The sequence below is a fragment of the Bos taurus genome, chromosome 10, assembly GCF_002263795.3.
Source record: "Bos taurus isolate L1 Dominette 01449 registration number 42190680 breed Hereford chromosome 10, ARS-UCD2.0, whole genome shotgun sequence".
NCBI classification, from domain to species: domain Eukaryota; kingdom Metazoa; phylum Chordata; class Mammalia; order Artiodactyla; family Bovidae; genus Bos; species Bos taurus.
The window spans coordinates 42,788,003-42,815,509 of NC_037337.1; the positions used below are offsets into that span (position 1 = coordinate 42,788,003).

The 27,507-nt window shown below is 35.2% G+C and overlaps 1 protein-coding gene across 4 annotated transcripts in view; it reads right to left on the reverse strand.

Moving 5' to 3' along the window:
* Positions 1 to 27,507, reverse strand: part of NEMF (nuclear export mediator factor) — a 57,595-nt gene that overhangs the window by 24,843 nt on the left and 5,245 nt on the right. For all 4 annotated transcript variants that reach the window (XR_009496068.1, XM_010809280.4, XM_005211722.5 and 1 more), the window contains exons 4-16: positions 26,645 to 26,770; positions 16,062 to 16,210; positions 14,671 to 14,738; positions 13,556 to 13,642; positions 12,268 to 12,341; positions 11,344 to 11,414; positions 11,188 to 11,263; positions 10,742 to 10,804; positions 8,769 to 8,846; positions 8,469 to 8,677; positions 8,039 to 8,230; positions 7,540 to 7,603; positions 4,020 to 4,108 (exon numbers count right to left, since the gene is read on the reverse strand). Coding sequence is in view for 3 of the 4 variants with exons in the window: in XM_010809280.4 (XP_010807582.2) it covers positions 4,020 to 4,108; positions 7,540 to 7,603; positions 8,039 to 8,230; positions 8,469 to 8,677; positions 8,769 to 8,846; positions 10,742 to 10,804; positions 11,188 to 11,263; positions 11,344 to 11,414; positions 12,268 to 12,341; positions 13,556 to 13,642; positions 14,671 to 14,738; positions 16,062 to 16,210; positions 26,645 to 26,770 (1,346 nt within the window). In the remaining variant the exon portion in view is untranslated. The remainder of the gene's footprint in view (positions 1 to 4,019; positions 4,109 to 7,539; positions 7,604 to 8,038; positions 8,231 to 8,468; positions 8,678 to 8,768; positions 8,847 to 10,741; positions 10,805 to 11,187; positions 11,264 to 11,343; positions 11,415 to 12,267; positions 12,342 to 13,555; positions 13,643 to 14,670; positions 14,739 to 16,061; positions 16,211 to 26,644; positions 26,771 to 27,507) is intronic.

A 27,507-nucleotide genomic window follows, 5' to 3' on the forward strand; every position in this document is an offset into this window, starting at 1 on the left:
ATCCCCTGGAGAAAGGAATGGCAATCCACTCCAGTATTCTTGCCTGTAGAATTCATGGACAGAAGAGCCTGGTGGGCTACAGTCCATGTGGTCACAAAGAGTTGGACATGACTGAGTGACTAACACACACACAGTCATTTTTCCAGGTAAAATGCAAAGACTGTCAGACTGGGGAAAAAACGATATATATATATCCTTTAAAACATAAGGATATAAAAATGTTGAAATACAATGATGGCAAAAGATAATACCATGCAAACACTAACCACAACCAGTTGAAACAGTCTGAACATCTCGCATATAAAATAGATGTAAGTTAAAAGGACATTTCATTAAAATTAATAAAAGGCTCAATTCACTGAAAAGATAAAAACAGTTCTATATTGGTAGCACCTAACTATTTAGCCTTAACATATGTGAAACAAAAATGCAAAAGGAGCGACAATCCATAATTGTATGATATTCAACACATCTCTCTCAGTAATTAGAAAAACAATCATTAAAAAGAATCAAAGGTGCCAAAAATTTGAACATGATTAATAAACCTGACTTGATATTTAAAGAAATGTACTCAATAAAAAAGACATTCTTTTCAATTATACATGAAACATTTATAAATAAAGCTGTCTATAAATAGACTGGATCAGAAAGAAAGTTTCAATGAACATCAAATATCTGAGATATAGAATATCATCTCTATTATACAAATTAAGCTAAAAATCAGTAACAAAAATATAACCAATCCCCCTCTCAATATGTTCAGAAAGTAAGACATATACTTCTAAATAATGCACGGGTGGAGAAATCACACTGGAAATGAGAATATATCTTGACATGAAAGATAATGAAAATATTAAACAACAAAATGCTTTAGATGCAGATAAAGCCATGCTGATATAAATTTATTGCTTAAATTTATTAGAAAAGAAGCTGAGGGAGGGGGGAAAAAAATCAATGAACTAAGCTTCTGTTTCCAGAAATCAGAAAGGGAAATGCAAAAAAAAAAAACCCAAAGAAAAGCACAAAGATGAAAATAATTATTAAAATAGCACATACACAATATGGAGATCAATAGTTAAAAACTAGTTTTTTGAGGATCCTAATACTACTAAAAATCCTCTGGTCAGATTAATTAAGAAAAAGAGAAGACACAAATAATTCTTGAATGAAAACAGAGAAGTAATTAAAGATTCTAGGGATGTTAAGTTAAGTGGAAGGACTCCCCTAATGAACTAGTGGTTAAAACTCCACGCTGCCACTAGAGGGGGCACAGGTTTGATCCCTGGCCAGAGAACTAAGATCCCACATGCCACATGGTACAGCCAAAAAAAAGAAAAGAAAGTTAAGTTGGATATTATAAACTTTTTGCGAATAAATTTCAAACTTTGGACAAAATAGACAACATCTTAGAAAAGCACTGCTAACCAAAACTAGAAAATCAGAGTGGTCCTATTATTTACTAAAGAATTTGAATCTGTAATGAAAAACTTTCCCATAAAGAAAATCTCAGATGACTTCCATCAAGGACAGTTGACAAAGGAACACTTCTCAGTTGTTTTATGAGATAATATAATCTTGTATCAATAGCTAACAAAAGCATTATGAGAAATGAAAATTACAGGTCAATGATATTCAAGAGATGTTAGAGAGAAAAGAAAAAAGCAAAAAAATTTTGAAAGGCGGAAAATAAACGGACAAGTAAGCTAACTCAAGAAGTTGAATCCTAAGATGATGGTGCAAAAAGTCAAGAAACAAATCAACTTACACTTGTGTGACCCATAAAAAGCACAAGGTACTGCTAGAAATAGGCTAAGATGAAGTTTAAAACAGAAAGGCTGGCTAAAAATCTGATTAAGAAGTAACAACTTCCCTAGATCTTTCCAGCTTTGAACATGGTGGTAACTACCCCTAACAGAAATGCCAGAAATTAAATCTATAAAAAGGGTACAAAGAGGATCACTGGACTAGGGGAAATAAATCACAGATTACATACATTAATATGTAAAAATAGGGCAATTAAGTAAATGTATGAAATACTGAATACTAAGACTCTCTGGCTTATTATTTCCATGGGGCTCCTAAAACAGAGACAGCCAAGTCTTCACTTTACAAGCATAAGCAAAAGAAGCTTTTCTAGGAAATGAGACCAGCTGAAGAGGCAAAAAGAAATTAAGAGTTGCACAGAAAACAGACCACACATATTATTTTACAAGTCCAACAAACCACAAAGAACTTCCAATCAGCATTTTACAGTTCTACTAGAAAACATGAGCAGACAGTCAAGGATCACCAGACATTAACACAAATGAACACTGGAGACAAAACCAAAAAATAGAAAAAAGAAACTTGGAGAAGACAGACCTATTAAGAAAAGAATACTAAATAAAATGTAATATAGCAAAACTATTCTCAGTTATAAAGAAATATACTATTAAAAAAACAGTAAGTTTTTTAAGTAACATTGAAATAACCAAAAATAGCTCAAAATTTAAACATGATAGGAAGAAATAGAAGATCAAAAATTCAATGGAAGGATTGAAGATAAAGTTAAAAAAAATCTCAGAATACAGAACAAAAAGAGAGAGATGGAAAAAAAAATGCCGTGAAACTGGAGAACTGGTGAGGGGGTCCCATATGTACAAAATAAGACTTTTAGAAAGAAAAAGAACACAAAACAAAAAACAAACAGAGGGCAGGCGATTTTCTAAGAAACAGTTCAAGAAAATTTCTCAGTTTCCAAACAAAAAAGGCTCACAAATTATCCATCATAAGGATAAAAACATCCTTACCAACCTATATTCTTGTGAAATTGTGGAAAATTAAGAGAAAAAAAAAAAAGATCCAGAAGCTTACAGAAAGGCAAAAACAAGTTTCCTATTAAAATTCAACTGTCAAATGACATCAAACTTCAAGATCAAATCTGGAAGTTAATACAATGGAAAATGCCTTTTCAAAACTCTGAGGAAAACATTTTCAAATCAGAATTTTACCCGTCCAAACTGTTAAGAGTAAAATAATTTTTTTCTACATTAGAGACCTCAAAACTTTACCTCTTACATACCCGTTTTCATGAAGTTTCCAGACCACACAGTCCATCAAAAAAGAAAATGGAAGTTTGAGATTCAGGAGAGAAAGGTTAAAGAGAACTTGCAGAATAATAATAAAAGGAGAATTTAAAATGCTTAGAGAAACCATCTAGAACAAAGTAGATCAAAAAGCTCGAGTGAAGACTTCTGCAAGGAGATGATACTGATAAGATTCCAATTGTTTGAACATACTTGGAAGAGAATTTGAACATGATTACTAATAAGAACAAAAGAAAAAGAAAGTAAATGAAACAAGACAATTATTAACTTCAGGGAAGATAAAATGCTGAGCAGGAAAGGAAAAGAAAGCAGAATACTGTATGCTCCAGCTGTGACTACAATTTAAATACCCATAATACTCTTAACCCAAAATATCAATCTTGACAAAATTATGCTGTAACTATATTGAGAAGCTAGGTGATGTGTGTGTATGTAATGGAACACAAATGAAAAGAATAAAATCTTCATCTTTCCATAATGGGAAGTTATTAATAGAGTGTAAAGCAGAAAAATTAGGCAGCAATATATTACTAAGAGAAATGGAAGTACACAGCAAAAGAATCAGCTAAAAGAACTAAAAGTTTCCTTGGGAGAGGAGGCAATAGGAGCAGGCAGAGACATCCCTGGTGGTCCAGCGGTAAAGAATCCACCTTGCAATGTAGGTGACATGGTTTTAATCCCTGGTCAGGGAACTAAGATCCCACATGCCACAGAGCAACTAAGTCCACGGGCGACAACTCGAGAGGCCATATGCCACACTATTAGAGCCTGCCCTCTCGGGAGCCCACATGCCACAACTCAGACGGCTAGCTACAAAAGTTTGCGGGGTTAGTGGTTTTTAACAAGCTTTGTAGAACTGCTTGATGTTCTAAACAATGTGCATGTAGAAGAAATTTGATAAAAACAAAATATATTTTAAAAACAAACACTTACCAATATACTTTTCTTGCTTTTTGAATCGAGGTAACTGTTTGGACTTCTTTTAAGGTTTGCTTTGTTTTCTTTTCTGCTGATTTGAATGCCTATTTATAAGAAAAGAGTTTTTAAGTAATTTGCTGAAAATTTTATTTAAATAATAGCAAGTAAATGATAGGGCAAGAAATAGTTTAAATGTCACAAAATGACACAATCTATATATTAATACACACAACATGCACATGAAAGTAATGAAAAAAACTATTAAAATGATTTTAAACAAATATCTGCTCAAGACTGACCAAAAAAAGCAGGGGGGGGGTGGTCAAACAGTTCATTTGTTTGCCAGATAATCAGTGCAACCATACAGGAGGTTTGGGGCTAGATGTCAGAGACACAACAATTAATAAGTCACTGGTGTCTAGGAGAAGAGATATATAAATACATAATTATTCAAATAAACATGGTAAATGCTACAGGGATGCTACAAGAGTATAACAAGGGAATCTAGATTTATAATTGATTATGGTCAAAGCTATTTCTGAGGAAATGGCACTTAGGCTAAAGCCTGAAGGATTAATGGAATTACCAACGCAAAGAATAAAAAGATAAGGAAAAGGGCAGCTTGATCAGCAAGTATAATCACAGGGTAAAGTGTCAAAAAATGAGCTTGGAGAGGAAGATAGAACTAAGTCATGAAGGCCATTCGTTTAACAGATTTTAGTGTGACTAGGTTCCAGGCAATATTCTAAGGACTGGGACACAGCAATGAGTAAAACAGATAAAGATTCCATGTTCATGCAATCCATATTCTAGAGAGAAGATAGATAATCATATGTTGGGGTGTATGTTTTTAAACAAGAAAAACAAAGAGCAAAGAGAAATTGAGGGCAGTTGTATTTTTACTGAGAGTGGTCCAAAAAGGCCTTTCTGATAAAGGCTTATTTAAGCAGACATATGAATGAAGAGGGGGATCCAACCGCGAAAAATCTGAGGGAAGAACGTTCTTGGCACAAAGAGTAGCAAATGCAAAGGCCCTGAGAAAGTAGTATGGGCCACTGTTGTAGGAACAGCTTAAGATCCCACTGTAGTTGGAAAGAGTATGTAACTGTGTGCTGTAGTTACCAAATCATGTCCAACTCTTGTGACCCCATGGACTACAGTCCACGAGGCTCTTTTGTCTGTGCGATTCTACAGGTGAGAATACTGAAGTGTGTTGCCATTTCTTTCTCCAGGGGATCTTTCCAACCAGGGATCAAACTCCAGTCTCGAGCACTGCATGTGGAGTCTTCACTGACTGAGCCACCAGGGAAGCCCCGTTGTAACAGAATAGGTGATATGATCAAAGGGAAGTAGATCGTGTAGGACCTGATGGGCCAGAAGGGCTTTCAGTTCAGTTCAGTTCAGTCGCTCAGTCGTGTCCGACTCTTCCCGACCCCATGAATCACATGAATCACAGCAGGCCAGGTCTCCCTGTCCATCACCAACTCCCAGAGTTCACTCAGACTCACATCCATCGAGTCAGTGATGCCATCCAGCCATCTCATCCTCTGTCGTCCCCTTCTCCTCCTGCCCCCAATCCCTCCCAGCATCAGAGTCTTTTCCAAGGAGTCAACTCTTCACATGAGGTGGCCAAAGTACTGGAGTTTCAGCTTCAGCATCATTCCTTCCAAAGAAATCCCAGGGCTGACCTCCTTCAGAATGGACTGGTTGGATCTCCTTGCAGTCCAAGGGACTCTCAAGAGTCTTCTCCAGCACCACAGTTCAAAAGCATCAATTCTTCAGCACTCAGCTTTCTTCAAAGTCCAACTCTCACATCCATACATGACCACAGGAAAAACCATAGCCTTGACTAGATGGACCTTTGTTGGCAAAGTCATGTCTCTGCTTTTTAATATGCTGTCTAGGTTGGCCATAACTTTCGTTCCAAGGAGCAAACATCTTTTAATTTCATGGCTGCAATCTCCATCTGCAGTGATTTTGGAGCCCAGAAAAATAAAGTCAGCCACTGTTTCCACTGTTTCCCCACCTATTTCCCATGAAGTGATGGGACTGGATGCCATGATCTTAGTTTTTCTGAATGTTGAGCTTTAAGCCAACTTTTTCACTCTCTTTCACATTCTTCAAGAGGCTCTTTAGTTCTTCACTTTCTGCCATAAGGGTGGTGTCTATCATCTGCGTATCTGAGGTTATTGATATTTCTCCCGGCAATCTTGATTCCAGCTTGTGCTTCTTCCACCCAGCGTTTCTCATGATGTATTTTGTAGATAAGTTAAATAAGCAGGGTGACAATATACAGCCTTGACGTACTCCTTTTCCTATTTGGAACCACTCTGTTGTTCCATGTCCAGTTCTAACTGTTGCTTCCTGACCTGCATACAGGTTTCTCAAGAGGCAGGTCAGGTGGTCTGGTATTCCCATCTCTTTCAGAATTTTCCACAGTTTGTTGTGATCCACACAGTCAAAAGCTTTGGCATAGTCAATAAAGCAGAAATAGATGTTTTTCTGGAACTCTCTTGCTTTTTCAATGATCCATTGGATGTTGGCAATTTGATCTCTGGTTCCTCTGCCTTTTCTAAAACCAGCTTGAACATCTGGAAGTTCACGGTTCACGTACTGTTAAAGCCTGGCTTGGAGAATTTTAAGCATTACTTTACTAGCATGTGAGATGAGTGCAATTGTGCAGTAGTTTGAGCATTCTTTGGCATTGGGATTGGAACGAAAACTGACTTTTTCCAGTCCTGTGGCCACTGCTGAGTTTTCCAGATTTGCTGACACATTGAGTGCAGTACTTTCACAGCATCATCTGTTAGGATTTGACATAGCTCAACTGGAATTCCATCACCTCCCCTAGCTTTGTTCATAGTGATGCTTCCTAAGGCCCACCTGACTTCACATTCCAGGATGTCCAGCTCTTCGTGAGTGTGAGTGATCACACCTTCGTGATTATCTGGGTCCTGAAGATCTTTTTTGTATAGTTCTGTGTATTCTTGCCACCTCTTCTTAATATCTTCTGCTTCTGTTAGGTCCATACCATTTCTGTCCTTTATTGAGCCCATCTTTGCATGAAATGTTCCCTTGGTATCTCTTAATTTTCTTGAAGAGATCTCTAGTCTTTCCCATTCTATTGTTTTCCTCTATTTCTTTGCATTGATCACTGAGGCAGGCTTTTTTCTCTCTCCTTGCTATTCTTTGGAACTCTGCATTCAGATGGGTGTATCTTTTGCCTCTCTTCTTTTTACAGTTATTTGTAAGTCCTCCTCAGACAGCCATTTTCCTTTTTTGCATTTCTTTTTCTTGGGGATGGTCTTGCTCCCTATCTCCTGTACAATGTCACAAACCTCCATCCATAGTTCATCAGGCACTCTGTCTATCAGATCTAGTCCCTTAAATCTATTTCTCACTTCTACTGTATAGTCATAAGGGATTTGACAGAGATCATTCTGTCATTTTTGAGATTGCCAAGAAATAATTAAGTCCATTAAATTAATAAGGCAGAGAAAAACAATGAACGTTTACTCTAAGACATATTAAGTACCTTCTCAGCAGCTTCAACAGTCTTCTGCGTTTTCTTAGCAGCATATCTCTTGTGATCATAATACCTAGAAAAATAGATCTCTTAATTTTAAATAAAATCTTTACACTTGAGTTTTCCATTTACATTATTCATAATTTTACAGACTCTCAAACAATTAAGAACAAGTTTTGCACATTATGTTAACTTTGTTTTGTATGTTGTATATGAAAAAGTTAAATAATGCACAAGTTTTTAAAATGTTTTCTGAAAAGTATTTTTCCCCAAAGTATATATAGTCAAAATAATACTTATCCTTAATATCCTAACAGATTTACTGCAGATAATATTGTACCTAAAACTTATACTTATGGGAATTCCCTGGCAGTCCAGTGGTTAGGAATCCATGTTTTCACTGCAGGGGACACAGGTTTGATCCCTGATGGTCAGGGAACTGAAGTTTCGCATGCCTTACAACACAGCCAAAAAATAAATTTAATTCATACTTAAATTTGTGACTTACTTTTTGGCATTGGCATATGCTGACAAGCTGAGATCAACATCAACAAGCAATGGCCTGTTTTTCTGAGGCTTCTGCAGTTGCTTATTCTTTTGCTTTTTCTTTTTTCCTTTTGGTGGTTCAGGTTCATTTTTCTCAGTACTGATGTCACCATCAACATCGTCATCTTCCTCCTCTGATAACAAGTATGGATTTCTATTAAAAATATTCAATAGTATTTCACTAACGTCAATGACATCACTGTCTTATTTTCAGTTTTTTTCTCAATGAAATTATAAATGGTCTACAGTACTTAAAAAGTTGCATTATTTTAATGTAAATTAATGTTTCCCAGTATTTTCAAAGAAAATTTTTCAAATAAATTTTTAATGAATACAGTGAAAAATTAAATAGCAAAATAAACATTAACTGCTTAACTAAGAATCAAACTTACCTTAGCAGCATTGTTACATGGTTTGTTTGTAGTTTTAATTCTTTGATTGCATTTGCAACAGGGTCTCCTTGAGCCTGGGCTTCTTTCACAATTAACCCAATTTCCGTCCAATCTATCTGGTTGGCTAAAGCACTTCGAACAACCTGAATGGCTCTGTCAACTATTTGTAAGTTCATTTCTATAAGTTCTCCTTTAAGTTTGTCTATTTCCTTAAGAAATAAGCCAAAAAAACATTTGTTTCAATGTCAGTTAAGGTTCGCATTTTTTAAAAAGTATCTGAAAGAAAGCTAAACATGATACCTGTGCCTGCTGAAGAGCTTCTAATCTGTTTTCGTGATCCTTTCGCACATTATCTAATTTCTTCAATGCTTGTTTTTCCTTTTGTTGACAAAACAGAATTTTTAAAAATCAGATTTCTTCTGCCATCTGTACCTTCTCTCTCTTACCTCCCGAGACTCTCTCCCACCCCTACTTATGCCTCCTCAATGTTGCTACTAGCCAGCTGGAGCTCCCTGTAGTCCACCTCCCCAGGTCTATCGTACCGCAAAGTGGTTGATGCTCCAAAATTACCTCTCCTGACCATCTACCTCCCATTCGCTATATAGGAATGTATATTTAAGATATGTCCCTAATGTCCTTGCGTTATTCAAGGCAGAATTCAATGACATATGTAATTCTATGACATAAATGTAAAATTTGGGGGAATGCATCCTTAGCATGAGTTCCTAAAATAGCTTCTTTTTATTTTATTGCTGCTTTTAATTTCTCTTATTTGTATCTATTCTTTTTCCTAAATTTACTATACAAAGGTTGATGGTAGTTATCTGACCTTTAATATAGTCCGTACTCAGTTTCTGCAGATACAAAACCTACAGATATGGGAGGCCGAATATATTCATTGTACTATACCATTTTGTAAAATCCTTGGATTCTGGTACCCACAGAGGCTCCTGGAACAATCCACTGAAGGCAGTGAGGGATGACTGTGTACCATTTTATCACCTGGAACTTACATTTTAAGTTCCACACAACTTACTGATATGGGAGCTGATTTTTCACAATAGTCACAGCATCACCAATTAATGAATATTTGCATGCTGGATATAATATTAAAAATACTTAAATTGTAAGAATGGTGACTATTAAAAGAATGCAGAACAAATGCTAATATAATCCATGTGTATTCTGATACACATAAAAATATGGGGTTCAATGTTACCCTTAAACATGTTTACTTGCTAAAGTGCTTCCACCATATGGCAATCATACTATGTAACTGGTAACCCACCTGCTTTGAAATTCTGATTTTTACTAATTTTTTTAAAAAAACAACTGAGGGTAGGGAGGACACAGGCATTCACGTAAAGTTTTTGCACACATATTTTAAGATCCTATGAATATTTTTAAAAATCAAATCTCCTTGAACTCGAGTGACTGTGGTCATTTTCTAAAACTTCTCTGCAGTGAAAGCCCCTTAAACATGGTCAGATGTGCTGGGAAAACACAGCATATTAAACCTTCCTTGTGGAGTCATGATGCACACAAAGCATATTAAAGGTCTAGTTCAAAAGCCCACTTTAACATATGTATTGAAAAAACTTTCCTCTGCTTTGGCCCAGGGCTTCCCTGGTAGTTCAGATGGTAAAGAATATGCCTGCAATGCGGGAGACCTGGGTTTGATCTTTGGGTTGGGAAGATGCCCTGGAGAAGGGCATGGCAACCCACTCCAGTATTCCTACCTAGAGAATTCCATGGACAGAGGAGCCTGGCAGGCTACAGTCCATGGAGTCACAAAGAGTTGGTCATCACTGAGCAACTTTCACTTCATTTTCACTCCTTTGGCCCATTTAAAAATCTCCTCCTTGAAACACTATTCCTTTTACAGCAAAGTTTGAGAAGCTCTGGGTAGTTGTAATAAAGCAAATCATACTAGGGAATAAATAACAAGCCTCCTTGTCACTGTATTTTCTGGTTTAGAGAGTTATCTTATATTCTGACAGAGCAAATGAGTGGGGTTTTTGTCTGTTTAACACTGGTTCCCCTGGACCTTTATCAGTATCCCAAGAGATCAGGGCATTCTCATACTACTTCTAAAAGGCTACCCATTCCTGTATGAGAGCATCACCTACCCAGCAAACCACACTTAAGTCCAGTTTATATTAAATAAATTTAATATAATAAATTATATTAAATATAATGTTATTTATATTAAAGTGTGGTTTTATATAAACCACACTTAAGGTTTAATATAAATGTTTTTAATAATGCCATACCTGTTGTAAAGCTTTTAAATCTATTTTCTGACCTTCTATCTTGGAATAAAATTCATCTACGGCCTTATCAAAAAAAAAAAGAAAAAGACAATCAACCAGCTGAAAAAAAATCCCGAAAAATATAGTCTCTGCATCAACTTTCACACAAGAATTTTAGAGTCCATTTTGTTTCATAAAACCACTTGATGAACTTGAGCAGATTTCCAGTAAATGTATTATACAGTTAAACAGTCAAGAATCAAATTAAGTTCAGATCTTTGGTCCTTCATCTTAAAATAAAGTGGCAACAAACTTTTCCAACAGTCTGTATCTGTGATCTCAGTGATTTTTAATGTCCAGATTAATAGTGACTGTAGAGCAAAAATATTTTCAATTTCTCAAAGGAAGCTGGATTAATCTAATTCATATCATGCTAACTGGTCAAAAAACAGAATCAGAAAACCCACCTTGTCAAATGATTCAAATTCTATATATGGACATTGTGAATGTTGAGAAAACAAGAAAGGATGAAATTCCTCATACCTGTAAAACATATTTACTATATCACATTCAAGAACATTAATGAACACCCAAAGCAAACAGACCCATGCCTACATACTTACGTGAGTATGTCTTCAGTTGGCTTATCTACTTCCAGGCTTGGTTTTATTTCCCTTTTCTGAATGATATACCCCTACAAAAATCCAACAATAAAACTAATTTCTATTTATAATTAACAAAGATTTACTTTCCTTGAATGATACTGACTTTATTAGCTTATAAAATTATTCTAGTTAAAAATAATCAGTAGGATTTGTCTATTGATTGTATCACTTCTCAAAATGATGTTTTTAAAGATCAGTAAGAATCATTAGAACCTACTAATTCACATGGACAAGAGAAAATCAGGGAATAAAGAAAATGAATATTAATGATTTGATAAAGTAGTAGGATTATACATGTGCATTTTGCTTTTTTCTTCCATTTTTCAGATGTTCTGCAATTTTAAAGAGCCAAAAGCACTTTACTTCCAGCAGAAAAAGTCTTTGGTTCACACTGCTGGTAGGAAATTTTAGTTCATTTTAATAACTGGGTGAAGGGTACATTTGGACTGATTTAGCTATAATTAATCAGAACTTTTCCTAAACCTTTTTGTAAGTGAAGTTATACTTGGAATAGGAAAGAAAAACAAGTTATGAGGTAATTCAGCAGATATTTAATAATTAAAAAGATGTTAGTAAATTTTTAGAAAGCGATGGCAAATTAAAATGTGCTTTCCTATCTAAAAATCAACCTGAGGAAATATCTTCAAATTCCTCAAATTTCTGAGAGTGCTGATACTGACCCAGTGCTTTGTAGAAGATTTAAGAAACAGAACAAAAATCAGAAACCAACAGCAATTTAAAAAAAAAAAAAAACTACCCTAGAATAAGCATATTATAGGTGTTAAATTTCCAAATTACAACAAAAAATTTACATATGCTGATCCTTCAGTGAAAATTCTAATATCTAAGCCTCAACAATATATAGCAAGTATTATGTGGCACCTTTCCATTGAAGCTGGATGTTGTTTTCATATACTCTTCTGCTTTCTGTAGACAAACAAGTACCTTTTCAACATCTAATAGGGAAATAAGAAAGGAAAGAATGAGTACCAATCAACTGTCCATTAGCTATTACTAAACATCTATGCAGAAAATACAAAGTGCTTATGAAATAATAAAGTTATTTAAGAAAATTAGTTATTTCATGCTTATAATCAATGTATTAAATAAGAATATATCTTGGTCAGTTGTTGTCCCAACAGCTTTTATTGAATCCATCTTTCCCCACATGATCTGAAAGGTACTTCTGTTCATATGCTAAAGTCTCACATATATTTGGGCTTGTTTCTGAATTCTTTATGCTGTGTATTCCTTCTCCCAAAACTTAATTACTACAGTTTCATAATGCATTTTAATCTATGAAAAGATTATTCTCTATCATAGTAACTATTATTTTCCAGAGTTTTCCTGAACATTTTTATATGCTTTTTATTGCACATACAGATTTTAAAAAGGAAGTGTAATACCAAAATTAGCAATACCACCTGTTAGCATTTTGAACTGGACTGCACTGAATTCATATATTTCAGAAACTAAATCATTCATTTCAAACATTCAGTTTGTATTTTTAAACTCACAAAAAATTTTGACAGCATAAAAATGATCCCTAAACCTTAAGAAATAATATATAATCCCAAAACATAAATAGCAAAAATGATTTTTTTTACATTTTACATGATAATCTGCAGATAAAAATTTGTCAAAGACCAAATCTTCCATTTTCCTTATATTTCCTATAATTTTTATTTATTATCCTAATCTGGAAGTTAATTTAAGTTTAATTAATCTAGAAGGTGAATTTAAGTAGTTACAAAAGCCTAATTCATTATGTAGTCACAGCACAGCATTTACAGAGTTAAAATGCATAAATAATGCTACTTCTAGAAACACCTCAGGTGCTGAGTCTGAAGGTGAATAATTCAACTCCTTCAAGCCTCCAGAGATTGTCTCAAGTGCAGTAACCCCTTCTAAAATTTAGGGGGAGGGAGGGAGAATATTTCATAATTGAAAGTTAATAGGGTAGATCAAAAGATTAAACTGCATGTTACTAGGGATAAAATGTCACAGAGTACAAAGTCAGGAATATCATATGGACAGAATACTCATAGGTCAAATTCTTTTTAAGTTTAAAACTATGCATTCACTGATTACCTTTCCCAGAAATAATTTTCATAGGTTTAAAAAAATGAAATAAATAAAAATGTGCAAAACTTGTAACATGCACATATACCTTTACTTTCAAATTTTTCATCCACTTTGACATTGGCAGGGAATCCATTTTCTATGAGACAGTGCTCAATGAGAGCTGGCCCATACGCTATAAAAGCAAAGGATATTATTTGTAGTATTTTCCTATAAAATTTCACATTCAAAATATAATATTAATGTATATCCCAATATAAGTCATCTACTCAATAGCAGTAACCAGTAAAAATAACAATTAGTTTACTTATTTTGAAATGTTATCAGAAATGAGTTACTAAAAATTACTTATAAAAATTTGAGACAATAAACCTGTGGAAGTCGGTGTAAAAGTTACAAGAATTTAATGTAATTTAGCCACATATAAAAGGATTATAAACCAGGGATGCAAGGTTGGTTTAGCATCCAAAAACTGGTTAATGTAATATACCACATTAACAGAATAGAAACAGAATAAAAATTTTTCTATTGAAAAATCCAAACCTACAAATTTTCACATGTTATACTAACTAATGGAAAGTTTTAAAGATAACTTCTTAATGCATTCTAATTTCACAGGAGAGGAAGAGTAACTTCTTTAGTAATCAATGGTACCTGTCTTCTCATACGTCCTTTTCAGATTCCTTAATACAGGGATAAGTGATGACTTTTTTCTCAAGTATAAAAGTTTATTGGAAAATCTTTATGCTGGTTATCAACAGTACCAGGCAGATCCTGGAATCCTCTTGAGACTCACCAATAAAAATCAAAGAGCAAAAACAAAGAAAACCCAACCAAGCTAAGTGGGTTATTAAACCAAAAAGCTTATGACACTGAAAAATACCAACTGATTTCTTAGAAAACTACAGCTAGCAATCAAGTACTAGATAACATACTATTAGTTTATATAACTATATTGCTGTGAAATAAGACCTAAAAGGTAACGGTCAAAGTTCATACAGTACCATAAATTTCTCTTTCTTTGAAAATAAACCTCTCTTTACTCTAAAGATCATTTTAAACTCCTTTCTACACTTATCAAGTTGTTCTAATTTTCTACTAGATTTAAATTTCTACTAGAACTAGATCTGAATGCGTTAAATATATTCCTGAAAACCATTATTATTTTACAAATACTTTGTTGCTCTATGTAGGATTACTCACGAAGTAATGGGTTAAGAACTCTCTTCAATAGTTCACCCTTGGGTGCACCGGCTAGTATTTCAGTCAATCTGTGAAACAAAATTAACACACCCCTTACTATCTTATATTTAACAGATCTTACAGAAATCTTCACAATACTTTGACATGCATCTATTTACCTGATCTTCAAAATATCCTAAAATATAAGAAGAGTTAGTTTACTCTATAGGTTGAAAACAAAAAGGTGGGGGTGGGGGGGTGGAGTCATAAAAGTAATTTATCTAAGGTTACTAGGTTCCTGATCAGCAGGCTGGGACTCGAAACCAAGTTTTCCAAAGAAACCCAATATTTTTTCAACTAAGTCATACTGCTTGTCATCAGTGTGCTCATATGACATGAAAAGACACATTTTTATGCAACAGTTAAACGTAGTTTGTGGAGATTGGTGTTACCATCTTTTTTAAAAAAATTGTATTGAAGTATAGTTGATTTAAAATGTTAGTTTCAGGTGTACAGTAAAGTGAATCAGTTATACCTACACAGTGGATACTCTTTCTCTTAGATTCTTTTCCCATATAGATCACTACACAGTAGAGTAGAATGCCCTGTGCTTTCTGCATGTTGTTAGTTATCTATTTTGTACACAGTAGTGTGTACATGTCAATTCCAATCTCCCAATTAATCCCTCCCTGGTAATATACCTTAACACCTGAAATGGCTTTACCTAATTAAGCATTTAGAAAGAACTCAAGGATGCTGTGGGCCATTACAACCCCCTAATCAGCATCAACTTCATCTACAAACTTCTTAGAAATGTAAATTCCCAGGACCTACACCAGAACTACTTAATCAAAAAATAGAGGGGGAATGGTGCATGGAGTCTGTATTTTACCAAGCCCTCTAGTTGATCCTGATGCACGCTAAACTTTGAAAACCACTGTTGTAGCCTCTTAGTCAGCAAAGTCTTCCAGTCAGAAGATTACAGCTACAGTCAGAACCTTATCTCACCATATTCCTATTTCTTTTAGCTAAACCAGAATTTCTATCTCCTTTCGCACTCTGCCAAGATATCCATTGTCTTCTTAAAGAATAGCTAATAAGTCCCCTCACTTCATCAAGAAATTATAAAATCTGATGTAACAACAAACTTATAAACTTATAAGTTTGTAACAAACTTATAAACAAGAAATTATAAACATCTGACGTAACAACAAACTTATACACTTGCTACTCCCAAATAAGGCTTAACTGCTTACATTCAAGTGCACATTTGTATAATTCAAGCAGTCCAAATTTATTTTATGCAAGTAAACACATTATTTCCTTATGTGACAGTTCTTTCATATCCTGACGTATAATCTATTTTACTATCTAATACAGTATGAAATGAGTTAATAAACAAAACATGTTACCTTTCCAAGGTAAGCAACGGTTCGGCAGCTCTAGCATGATCAATTGGATAGCGTTCACGAACAGCAAATTTAACATCATCAGACTCATCAGTTCGAAATCTTAGGATATTTAAAATTAGGTACTCATAATCTGTAAGAACAATGTTCCCCTGTAATAGAATAAAATATAATTTAATGTTTTTCCTAAGTCATTCTTAAATTTTCTTAAAAATTGAGAAAGGAAATGTCTCTTAAAACCCCAATGAAGGCTACAGAAAGGAAGTTACAAACAAAAAGCATTTGAGTCACATCTCAACAATGCTCCTTACACTGACCCAGCACAGACTGTGAAATAAATAAATCTAAACACAATGAAGGGATCTGGAACAACTTTAAACTCTGTCTGATGGTTCTGCAGAGGGCACTATTAAAGTAATCAATTAACACCCTGATGACCACCAGTTGAACTTAATCTGCACCTGGCTGAGGCAAATCTACACACACTGTGACTTATTAAGAAAAACCACATAAATTTCAGAAGCCAAACACAAAGCTATTTATTTATATTTTCACTTGCAATTTGTCTTTTAATAGCAGTTATGTGGCAAAATCAATAAAGGTCATAATACCCTCTGACCAAGGAATTCCACAATTGGTTATTTATGTGGCCTAATGTAGTAACTCAATAAAACCAAAAGCTACATGCTTAAATTGCAGCTTATTTAAAACAGAAAAAAAAACTGGAAACAGCCTAAATGTAAAAATTGGGGAAAGTGTTAAATAAAATATATCAATATGACAAGATATTTAAAACCTGTTAAGACTATGTTTAAAAAGTAGAAAAATGTTTTATATTAAGAAAAAAAATTGGAAGACAAAAAAATCCTGTATCCTGGCAAGCAGAAGGCAAATACAGGAAAAAATTAAAATACTTATTTGCTCAGACAGTAAAGAATCCGCCTGCAATGGGGAAGCCCAGGTTCGATCCCTGGGTTGGGTAGATCCACTGGAAAAGGGAACGGCAACTCACTCCAGTATTCTTGCCTGGGAAATCCCATGGACAGAGGAGCCTGGTGGGCTATAGTCAATGGGGTTGCAAAGAATTGGACATGACTGAGTGACTTAACACTTCAACTTTTTTTTTTTTCCATTAAAAAGTGAGGATTTTAAAAATCTTTTTAGAATTTAACATAATCTGTTTAATAAAAAAGAGGGGAGAAGCCTAATGAAAATAAACTGCCCAAAGAATACACCCTTCCAAATTTATTTATAGATAGTGAAGCTACAGGTTGTTGTGTAATTAAAATACAAAAAAGCATTCATGAAGCAGTCACAAATGCCTTAGCAAGTACTCAGAAGGTGTCATCAAAGATGGTGGGAACAGTCTCAACCTGATGAGGAATAACATCAATTTCACTAGATGGGGCCATGATTCACCTTGATCACAGATACACAGGTATACCTTGAAGGTATTATAGGTTTGGTTTCAGACCACTGAAATAAAGCAAATGTTGCAATAGAGCAAGTCACATTAATTTTTTGATTTCTCGGTGCATATAAAAGTAATGTTTATACTATACTGTGTAATAATGTGATATATAATATATAACAAAACATATAACAGTGTATAAATAATACACTGTAAAAACAATGTACATATCTTAACTTAAAAATACTTTATTGTAAAAAAAAAAAAAAAATACTTTATTGCTAAGAACTCCAAACCATCATCTGAGCTTTCACCAAGCTGTTTTGTAGTAACATTAAAGATCACTGACCACAGATTAGTATAAAAATAGTAATGAAAAAGTCTGAAATATTGTGAGAATTAACAAAATGAAAGAGATACAAAGTGAGCGAAGGCTGTTGAAAAATGGCACATCAAGCAAAAAGTTACTTGATGCAGGGCTGCCACAGACCTTCAATTTGTAAAAAAAAAGAAAAAAAGAAAAAAATTCAGCATATGAGAAGCACAATAAAATACAGCTCAGTAAAATGATGTATGCCTATAGATAATCTGAAGTTTCTGGTGTTGAAAGAGTAGGACCTACTGCTAAAGGTTCTAACTTCAAAGAAACCATGCATTTATAAATTTAAATATTTATTTAACTTAAAGAACAGAAATGTTAACTGCAGAAGGAAAGTAGGAGACTTGGACAGAAGTCCATATAGTGTCTAATTAATTCATAAAGATGTGACCTGAAAAACAGACTTAGCCATAGGGCCTGGCATGTAGAAAGTCGTCAATAAATGTTTGCTGAATCAAACTGTTCAGTTATCAAGAGCATCTGGAAGATTCAAGTAAGGTAGTTACTTCCCCAAAAGGGCTTTCTTTAAACCAAGGTTTCCAAAAAGTTTTCTGTTAAGATGGCTCCCACTACTTCCCATTAAAAAAAAAAAAAAAAATTATGTGATGTGGTAAGTTTTGGAAATTCTGTGTAACATACCCTTCCCTAGGGCACATACACATCATACTATCATATTAAAGGTAGTGGTAAGTCCTAGAGTTAAAAAATTTTTCTTTACCTTATTGGGGACCCATTTTTCTAAGCTATTATCTTACAGAAGTGGTGTCAAGGAACTTATTTGGGTAAACACTGCACTTGATTCTGATGTACTTAAAAAATCTACTTTCTAATCTTATTTTCTCCAGAGTCTTTCCTACTGGAACCTTCATATCACAAATTAATAAACTGACTTTGAGAGTTTGAGTGGCAATAGTCTCTTTACACTGATCAATTTTAAATAAACCATACATCAAAATTCCAGACATGAAGACTAGATGTTCAGATCCTGCTATAAAGAGACAAGAGCGCAATCTTCAAAATCTACTCTAAGAATCAACCAACATATTTCTCTTAGATAACACAGTGAAAATTCCCAAGCACTTACTCTCATATATAAATCTTGAATACCTATTCTAAACTTATCACTAACTGGGTCTCTGGAATCTAGACAGCATACATGTCAATTGTGCAGAGACTTCAAAACAGAAAAGGCCCTAAATGCAAGGGGGTATCGTGGACTGAATCCTGGAACAAAAGAAAGAACATGAGTAGAAAAACTGGCGAAACCTAAATAAAACCTATGGTTTAATTAGCAGTAATATACCAATGTGAATTTCTAAGTTTTGACAAATGTACCACGGTTATGTAAGATGTTAACATTAAGAGAAACTAAGTGAGGGGTATACAGGAGTTTTCTTTATTATCTTTGCAAATTTTCTACAAATCTAAAATTATTATAAAATTGAAAAATTCTTTAGATCTTTAAATGATAAAAAAGATTTATTCTATGGAAAAGTTTTGCATTGTTAAGTGTTAAGTTAAACTGAAAAAAGGAAAAAAAAGAAAAAGGCCATGTCTGATATATAAGCTTAAACTTCATATTGAGTTAAACCTAAGGCACTCTGTAGTTATTTAAATTCTAGAGATTTTTCCTCTCAATGAAAAAAAAAACCCTTCTCCTTTTTAATTGGAAGGGGAGGAAGGGAAGTGATCATAAATAGGACATCAAACATAGTGGTTACTCTGGAATGAGGAACTGGTTGGGCCAAGAGTGATAAGAAAGACCTTCAATTTTAATTCTATGAACTTCTGTATATACTGAGTATGTATTCATGTACTAATTGTATAAATATTTTAAATTTAAATGGTAGATTAGATAATTCTATTATGGTAGTCTAGATAATTCTAACTATTGAGAAAAACTGGACAAAATACACAAAGCAAGTCTTTTCGGAAACAAAAAATGCAAACAAGGTAGGTAGTAAACATTTACAGGATAAAAATGTAGGAGAGGAAAACTCAGAAAGGTGAGCACCATACGTGGAGCTACTTTAGGATCATTTATTTAATAGTTAAGAAGCAGCTGACAGGCTGGCAAGCCGAGCATGAATTTCGATAGAGTCACAGGACAACTAAGGAGAATAAAAATTTGAGTTCAGGGTCCAAGTTAAAGGTGTGGGAGCTAGGGGGGGTTATCCCTTATAAGTTCAGATATGAATAGTGACCCTGAAAGGCTGCATCCCAGAAGAAGGAGTGAATTGGAAATTATCCAGCTTTCCCAGGCCCAACTCCTAATCAATTCAATTCTTGATTGGATTATCTGTGTCCTTAGCTACCTGTCAAAAACAAGTACCCTTTCTAAAGGAGGGTAAAATCATTCAGGTATCATAGCATATCTATTACTTTTCCTATTCAATGCATGAACACAATAAAATAATCAGGCATGTGAGGAGAAAAGACAATGTATTAAAATCAAAACAACAACAGACTATAAAAACAGACATCAGAGGAATCAGGTAACACAACAATTCCAAATGATTCTTGTCTGAGAGCAATAATATTAGTGAATTGGAAGACAGGTCAAAAGAAAATATGACTGAACTTTCCCAAACTGATGAAAAACACCAAATCACAGGTTCTAGAAAAGCACTATGAACCCCAGAAGGTACAAAGGAAAATCAACTATGCACATCATAGCAAAACCACTGAAAACCAAAGACAAAAACAGAAAACAACAGAAACAGTGGTCACCAGAAGACAAAACACAATTTTAGTAACTGCCAAAAGTTATTTAACTAATTAATGAGACAACTAGATGACAAAACTGGCACTAAAAGAAATGAAGTTAGTAAAGTACTTAGCATGGCTGAGAAGAGTGGCTGTGTAAGACTGCCAACTGAGGGCAATAAAACCGCAACCTCCGGGGATATCTTTTCTCCTGACAGGAATAATCTGAGTATCTTATTACATGAAATTAATTTTCATTGCCATCAGACAAGAATTGTTTGCACTGTCAGTTTTCTACAAGTTAAAGCCCACGTTTAACAAGTTGTAAAAAAGCCTAATCAAAAGTAGCAGGGACTTCTCTGGTGGGCCAGAGGTTGAGAATCTGCCTGCCAAAGCAGGTTTGATCCCTTGTCCAGAAAGATTCCACATGCTGCCAGGTAACTAAGCCCGAGTGCCACAACGACTGTGCCTGAGCTCTAGGACCCACAAACCACAGCTACTGAAGCCTGCACATCTGGAGCCCACGCTCCACAACCAATGAAGCCACTACAACGGGAAGCCACGCGCCACAGCTAGAGAGTAGCCTCCACTTGCTGCCAATCAGAGAAAGCCCAAGTGCAGCAACGAAGACCCAGGATAGCGAAAAAAATAAACTAATAAAAATTTTAAAAAAGGGTAGCAAATCAAAGATATACATCCCTAGAATCCCCAGGAGTACTGGCCAGACAACACCTGGCAGGATATTCAAACAACATTTTATGCTTTTTTGTCTCTTCAAATTTTGGATAATTTTTAAATCTCCTCTTACAATCACAACATTTAAAATTATTCTTGATTACACATATACAAGCTACTCTGCTTCTTGGACTGATTTACACAGGTATAGTAAGAAATGTTAATACCAACATATACTACATAAACCTCCTTGTACTATAGAAAGCAAATCTAGAGCCACATGGTATCAATAGTTACAAAGTCATAATAATCACTGCTGCCCGAAGAATTCACAAGAAATTTGGAATTTTATTTTCAATAGCCTCTGTTATTCCAGAAACTTAAAAATTACTATTTGCTTCTAACTCAAAGCCACAGAAGCCAAAAAAGAAAAAAAACAAAACACCACTGGCTTCATCTGTGGTACACCTACAAATACAAGTAAATTCTTCTCTACCTGAAGTCATGCAGATCTACAAGAAGTGACCTTCCTCACTTACTGCAGGCTAGGCTCCTATATGCCACACAAGAGGTCCAAGGTTAGGTTCTCAGGAGGACTTTGTGGACACAGGCTCCACTCATGAAGTGTTACGTTTATTCCTTAATGGTGAGCTTTTCACATCTAATTAAATGAGATTTATCTTCAAATTTGCCTAATTGTAACCTGGTAAAAAGGAAAAATTCTTACTGAACCTATGTAAATATACATATTGTCAATGGGCAGTAAAACAATCTCAGTAAAAGGCAACTGTACCTAAATTCTAAGGGATCAAAGAGAGCAAACAACCATTTAAAGAATATATCACTCAGATTTGCACTAGTATAGTCTACTAAATTATAGGTCAGAGAAAGGTAAAGAGCTTTATCATGTAACCATCACAAAAATAAAATCAACGATATTCTGAAAAAAATAATCACAATCAGATTTACTCAGTCTCCAATTACTCTCCAATTTACTCAGTCCTGTATAATCAATTCTAGTCGTCCCAGATCATAGGTTAACACTCTATTTTCATGAAAACATCTGCTTCTAGACTAAAAAGAGTCTTAAAAATTCTAACTTGGCATCCCTGATACAGACTGGTATCTGTCCAATATTGGCTGACATATGAGTCTATTATTTAAGAGCAGGGGTAAGCAAACTTTTCCCATAAAAGGCAAGATGATAAATATTTTAGGGTTTGTGGGCCACATATGGTTTCTGTTGCATATTCTTCTTTCATTTTAAAGGGCTCTTTCAAAATGTAAAAGCCATTCTTAAACACAGCCTTTACAAAAAGAGGCTATAGGTTATATAGTTTATCAACTCCTATTTAAGAGTATCCGGTATGTCCTTTTAACCAAGGTTTTGAGGCCACTTTCTTTGTTAAAGATTCAATTTATAATGACAAAATTATGAAGATGAAACAAATTAATTGTTGCCAGGGTGCTGGGATGGGAGGGAGTGAGGTGGGTGTTACTACAAAGGGTTATCCCAAGGAAGATCTCTGTGGTAATGGAAGACTTCTGTATCTTGATTGCAGTGTTGGTTACATTAATCTACAAACGTGGTAAAATGCACAGGGCTCTATGTACCAATATTGATTTCCTGGTTTTGACACTGTAATATGATTATATAAGATGTACAACTAAGGGAAACTGGGTGAAAGTTACACCAGACCTCTCTATCTTTGCAACTTCCTATGAATCTATGATCATTTCAAAACAAAAGTTTTTAAAAAGTTATCATACAAATTTTAAAAAATGGACCACTACCTGAGACCACATACAAAAATCAATTCCAGGAGGGCTACAGCTGTAGCTGCTCTTGCCTGCAGGGGAGGAGGGGGCAGAAGAGGGCCTGCAGGGGAGGAGGGGGCAGAAGAGGAAAGGATCACTGGCAAAGAGAAGTGCACAGACAGTTAGAGAAAGTGCAGGGATCAGCAGCTGGTCTTGCTGTCCCTGTCCCACATTCAGGTCAATAACTAACACAGGTAAGTTCACTTGTGAGGATTCACTAAGTGCACATTTATCTAACAAAAATCTGAAAATTCTTAAAAGTATCTTGTGAAAACATTCGTAAGAAAAAAAGTCCCAATATTATTTTTAAAAATTACACAGTATTCTATTATTTGGGTCTCCCTTAATTATTTAACTAATTTCTTATTCAAAGAAATTTAGCTTTGAATACTGGAGTTGCCTGGAGTCTAGAAAGAAGACAAAAATTCTCTTCTATCTCACATATAAGGAACAAATAGGGACCAATTTCCACCGAAGAGCTGTAGTTAAGTCCAGTCCAAATGACTCATGCAAGAAATAAATGGGACCATTCAGGAGATAATAATCACAGAGAAAAGGAGAAAAAGCAAACAACACAGACATTCAGGTTCTTTCCAAGTTTAACTATTATAAACACTATAAGAATATCCCTGACATGGTCCTTTCCAAGCACTTGCCTCAAACGCTTATAATAAATTCCTAGAAGTGGAATTCCTGGGTCAAAGGTTTAGGCACATAAACTTTAAAAATCATGTTACAATCTGTCAAATAATCCTCGAAAATAATGTTCTAATCTGCCCTTGTTCCTGAACAACTTTTTAATTCGTCTTTTTTCTGGCCACGGATTAAACCTGGGCCATGGCACTGAAAGCTCAGAGTCCTAACCACTAGGCCACCAGGGAACTCCCTGTACATTCTTGATAATATTGGTTGTCATCAAACATTCCAATCATTTATATGCTGACGAAAAAAAAAAGAATAAGAGGAGAAAGAAAAATATCTCATTTTCATCTTTCAGTAATTCGTGAATTTATACATGTTTTCATGCTTTCATAAGCCATTTGTATTATTCTTTTCTGAATTGTGTAATCAAGTACTTTACCCATTTTTTCCACTTGAATGGTTTGTGAAAACTACATATTGAGGGTAATGAACACTTTATTTATCCTGTGAGTTAAAAACACTTCTTCCCAGTTTTTCACTTCATATGTAGCTCATGGTGTTTTCTGCTTTACTCAGTTTTTAAACTGTCTTACTGGTAGGTTAAGTAGTAATATTTATTATTCTCACTGTTAAGCTTAAAAGCCTTTTTCATCCCAAATTCGTCCATCTTAATCCATATTTTTACCTAGCACTTCTATGATCTCACTTTTTATACTTAAATTTTTCATGCAAATGGTATTTTGCTGTTGACAGCTCACGAAAAAACATTTCCAAGATAGAACAGGTAACTAAGAGAAGGATTAAGAGGCAAGAAGAATGGTGAGGCCATCAGCAGTCTTCCTTTTATAACTGATGACACTGAAAATGTGGCAATGTCCCTAGGTCTCAAATGCTGTTTATGACAAAACTATTTGACAATTTGCTGGCTCTATCACATTAGTTCTGAAATTTAAAGTACCAGATAATATCTTCAATTCTCAGATTTTCATCTACCACATTTAAATGCTATTATTTTTTGTTTTTCTGGCTGCACACATGGCATATGGGATCTTAGTTCCTAGTGGAAGCACAGTCTTAATCACAAACCACCAAGGAAGTCCCTCAAATACTATTTTAAATGGCTAGATCAGATCAGATCAGTCGCTCAGTCGTGTCCGACTCTCTGCGACCCCATGAATCGCAGCACGCCAGGCCTCCCTGTCCATCACCAATTCCCGGAGTTCACCCAGACTCACGTCCATCGAGTCAGTGATGCCATCCAGCCATCTCATCCTCTGTCGTCCCCTTCTCCTCCTGCCCCCAATCCCTCCCAGCATCAGAGTCTTTCCCAGTGAGTCAACTCTTCGCATGAGGTGGCCAAAGTACTAGAGTTTCAGCTTTAGCATCATTCCTTCCAAAGAAATCCCAGGGCTGATCTCCTTCAGAATGGACTGGTTGCATCTCCTTGCAGTCCAAGGGACTCTCAAGAGTCTTCTCCAACACCACAGTTCAAAAGCATCAACTCTATGGCGTTCAGCCTTCTTCACAGTCCAACTCTCACATCCATACATGACCACAGGAAAAACCATAGCCTTGACTAGATGAACCTTTGTTGGCAAAGTAATGTCTCTGCTTTTGAATATGCTATCTAGGTTGGTCATAACTTTCCTTCCAAGGAGTAAGCGTCTTTTAATTTCATGGCTGCAATCTCCATCTGCAGTGATTTTAGAGCCCAGAAAAATAAAGTCTGACACTGTTTCCACTGTTTCCCCATCTATTTCCCATGAAGTGATGGGACCGGACGCCATGATCTTCGTTTTCTGAATGTTGAGCTTTAAGCCAACTTTTTCACTCTCCACCTTCACTTTCATCAAGAGCTATTTTAGTTCCTCTTCACTTTCTGCCATAAGGGTGGTGTCATCTGCATAGCTGAAGTTATTGATGTTTCTCCCGGCAATCTTGATTCCAGCTTGTGCTTCTTCCAGTCCAACATTTCTCATGATGTACTACTCTGCATGTAAGTTAAATAAACAGGGTGACAATATACAGCCTTGACGAACTCCTTTTCCTGTTTGGAACCAGTCTGTTGTTCCATGTCCAGTTCTAACTGTTGCTTCCTGACCTGCATACAAATTTCTCAAGAGGCAGATCAGGTGGTCTGGTATTCCCATCTCTTTCAGAATTTTCCACAGTTTGTTGTGATCCACACAGTCAAAGGCTTTGGCATAGTCAATAAAGCAGAAATAGATGTCTTCCTTTTTCCATGATCAGCGGATGTTGGCAATTTGATCTCTGGTTCCTCTGCCTTTTCTAAAACCAGCTTGAACATCAGGAAGTTCACGGTTCACATATTGCTGAAGCCTGGCTTGGAGAATTTTGAGCATTACTTTACTAGCGTGTGAGATGAGTGCAATTGTGCGGTAGTTTGAGCATTCTTTGGCATTGCCTTTCTTTGGGATTGCAATGAAAACTGACCTTTTCCAGTCCTGTGGCCACTGCTGAGTTTTCCAAATTTGCTGGCATATGGAGTGCAGCACTTTCACAGCATCATCTTTCAGGATTTGGAATAGCTCCACTGGAATTCTATCACCTCCACTAGCTTTGTTCATAGTGATGCTTTCTAAGGCCCACTTGACTTCACATTCCAGGATATCTGGCTCTAGGCCAGTGATCACACCATCGTGATATCTGGGTCGTGAAGATCTTTTTTGTACAGTTCTTCTGTGTATTCTTGCCATCTCTTCTTAATATCTTCTGCTTCTGTTTAAATGGCTAAGGTCTGCCTAAATTCTGGCCTCCAGATAAAATGAAGATTAATGGAAGATTACATTTTACTTGCATTGCACTACATTATCCTAGTGTATCAATGGCCTTTCACAAGAAAAAAATGTTCCCTGCTCATGTCTGATAGCACTATTACATGAATAATCGACAATACAGTGAATTCTCCTCACCCCACCCCCAAATTTAACTTACCCTGTCATAGAGCTCAATGATTAAGTGATAAGCAGCTTCATCACTTCCAAACTGAAAATCTACAATTCTATCCACACCAAGCTGCTTTGCACTGACTAATCTCCGACTCTTCAAATGTTTTCGGCACTAGCAAGAAAGAGAAGAAAAAGGCATTTAAATAGTAAAAGTGAATTTCTAATCATTCGGTATTGGTTTATAAGTAAGTTTCTCCTTCTAATTTCCATTAGGAATAATATCTTAAGACTAGTAGATAAAACAGTATAGTCTTAAAATCAAAACTTACAGAATGATAATCAGAAGAAATACATTTTATTTCAGACCACTGACTGCTAACTCTGAAACAGTATTTCATATTCAATTTTTAAGTAGACAATAACAGATAATGAAATTTACTTTTTTGCTTTATACACTGCTAAATAAATTCCTGTTCTTGTCCTGAAGACCACACACAAAACTGTAACCTTTTTTAAAAGCCTCTTTCTACTCCACTTTTTTAAATATCCCAAATTCCCTTTTGTGTGTTTGTGTCCAAGATTAATGATTTCCACTAATCTTTCAGTTCAAATACAAATTCTAAACCATGAGCTTACTGAAATACTGTAAATCAGTCCTCCAACTTACAACTAATAACCTATTCTCACGAACTTTATTAATAAAGCCCAAGCAGAATTTTTCTGGTACTATCTCCAAGTTTTTGAACAACTTAGCTCAACTCCAAATGCAGCAACTCCTATCTTTTATCAAATTCCATTTCTATGCCTAGTCATAAGGTTCTTGTTCTTATCAGCAATTAAAATAAAATGAACATATTAAACCCAAAGGCAACTTACTTGGTAAATACCTACTGTTTTATATTACACGTA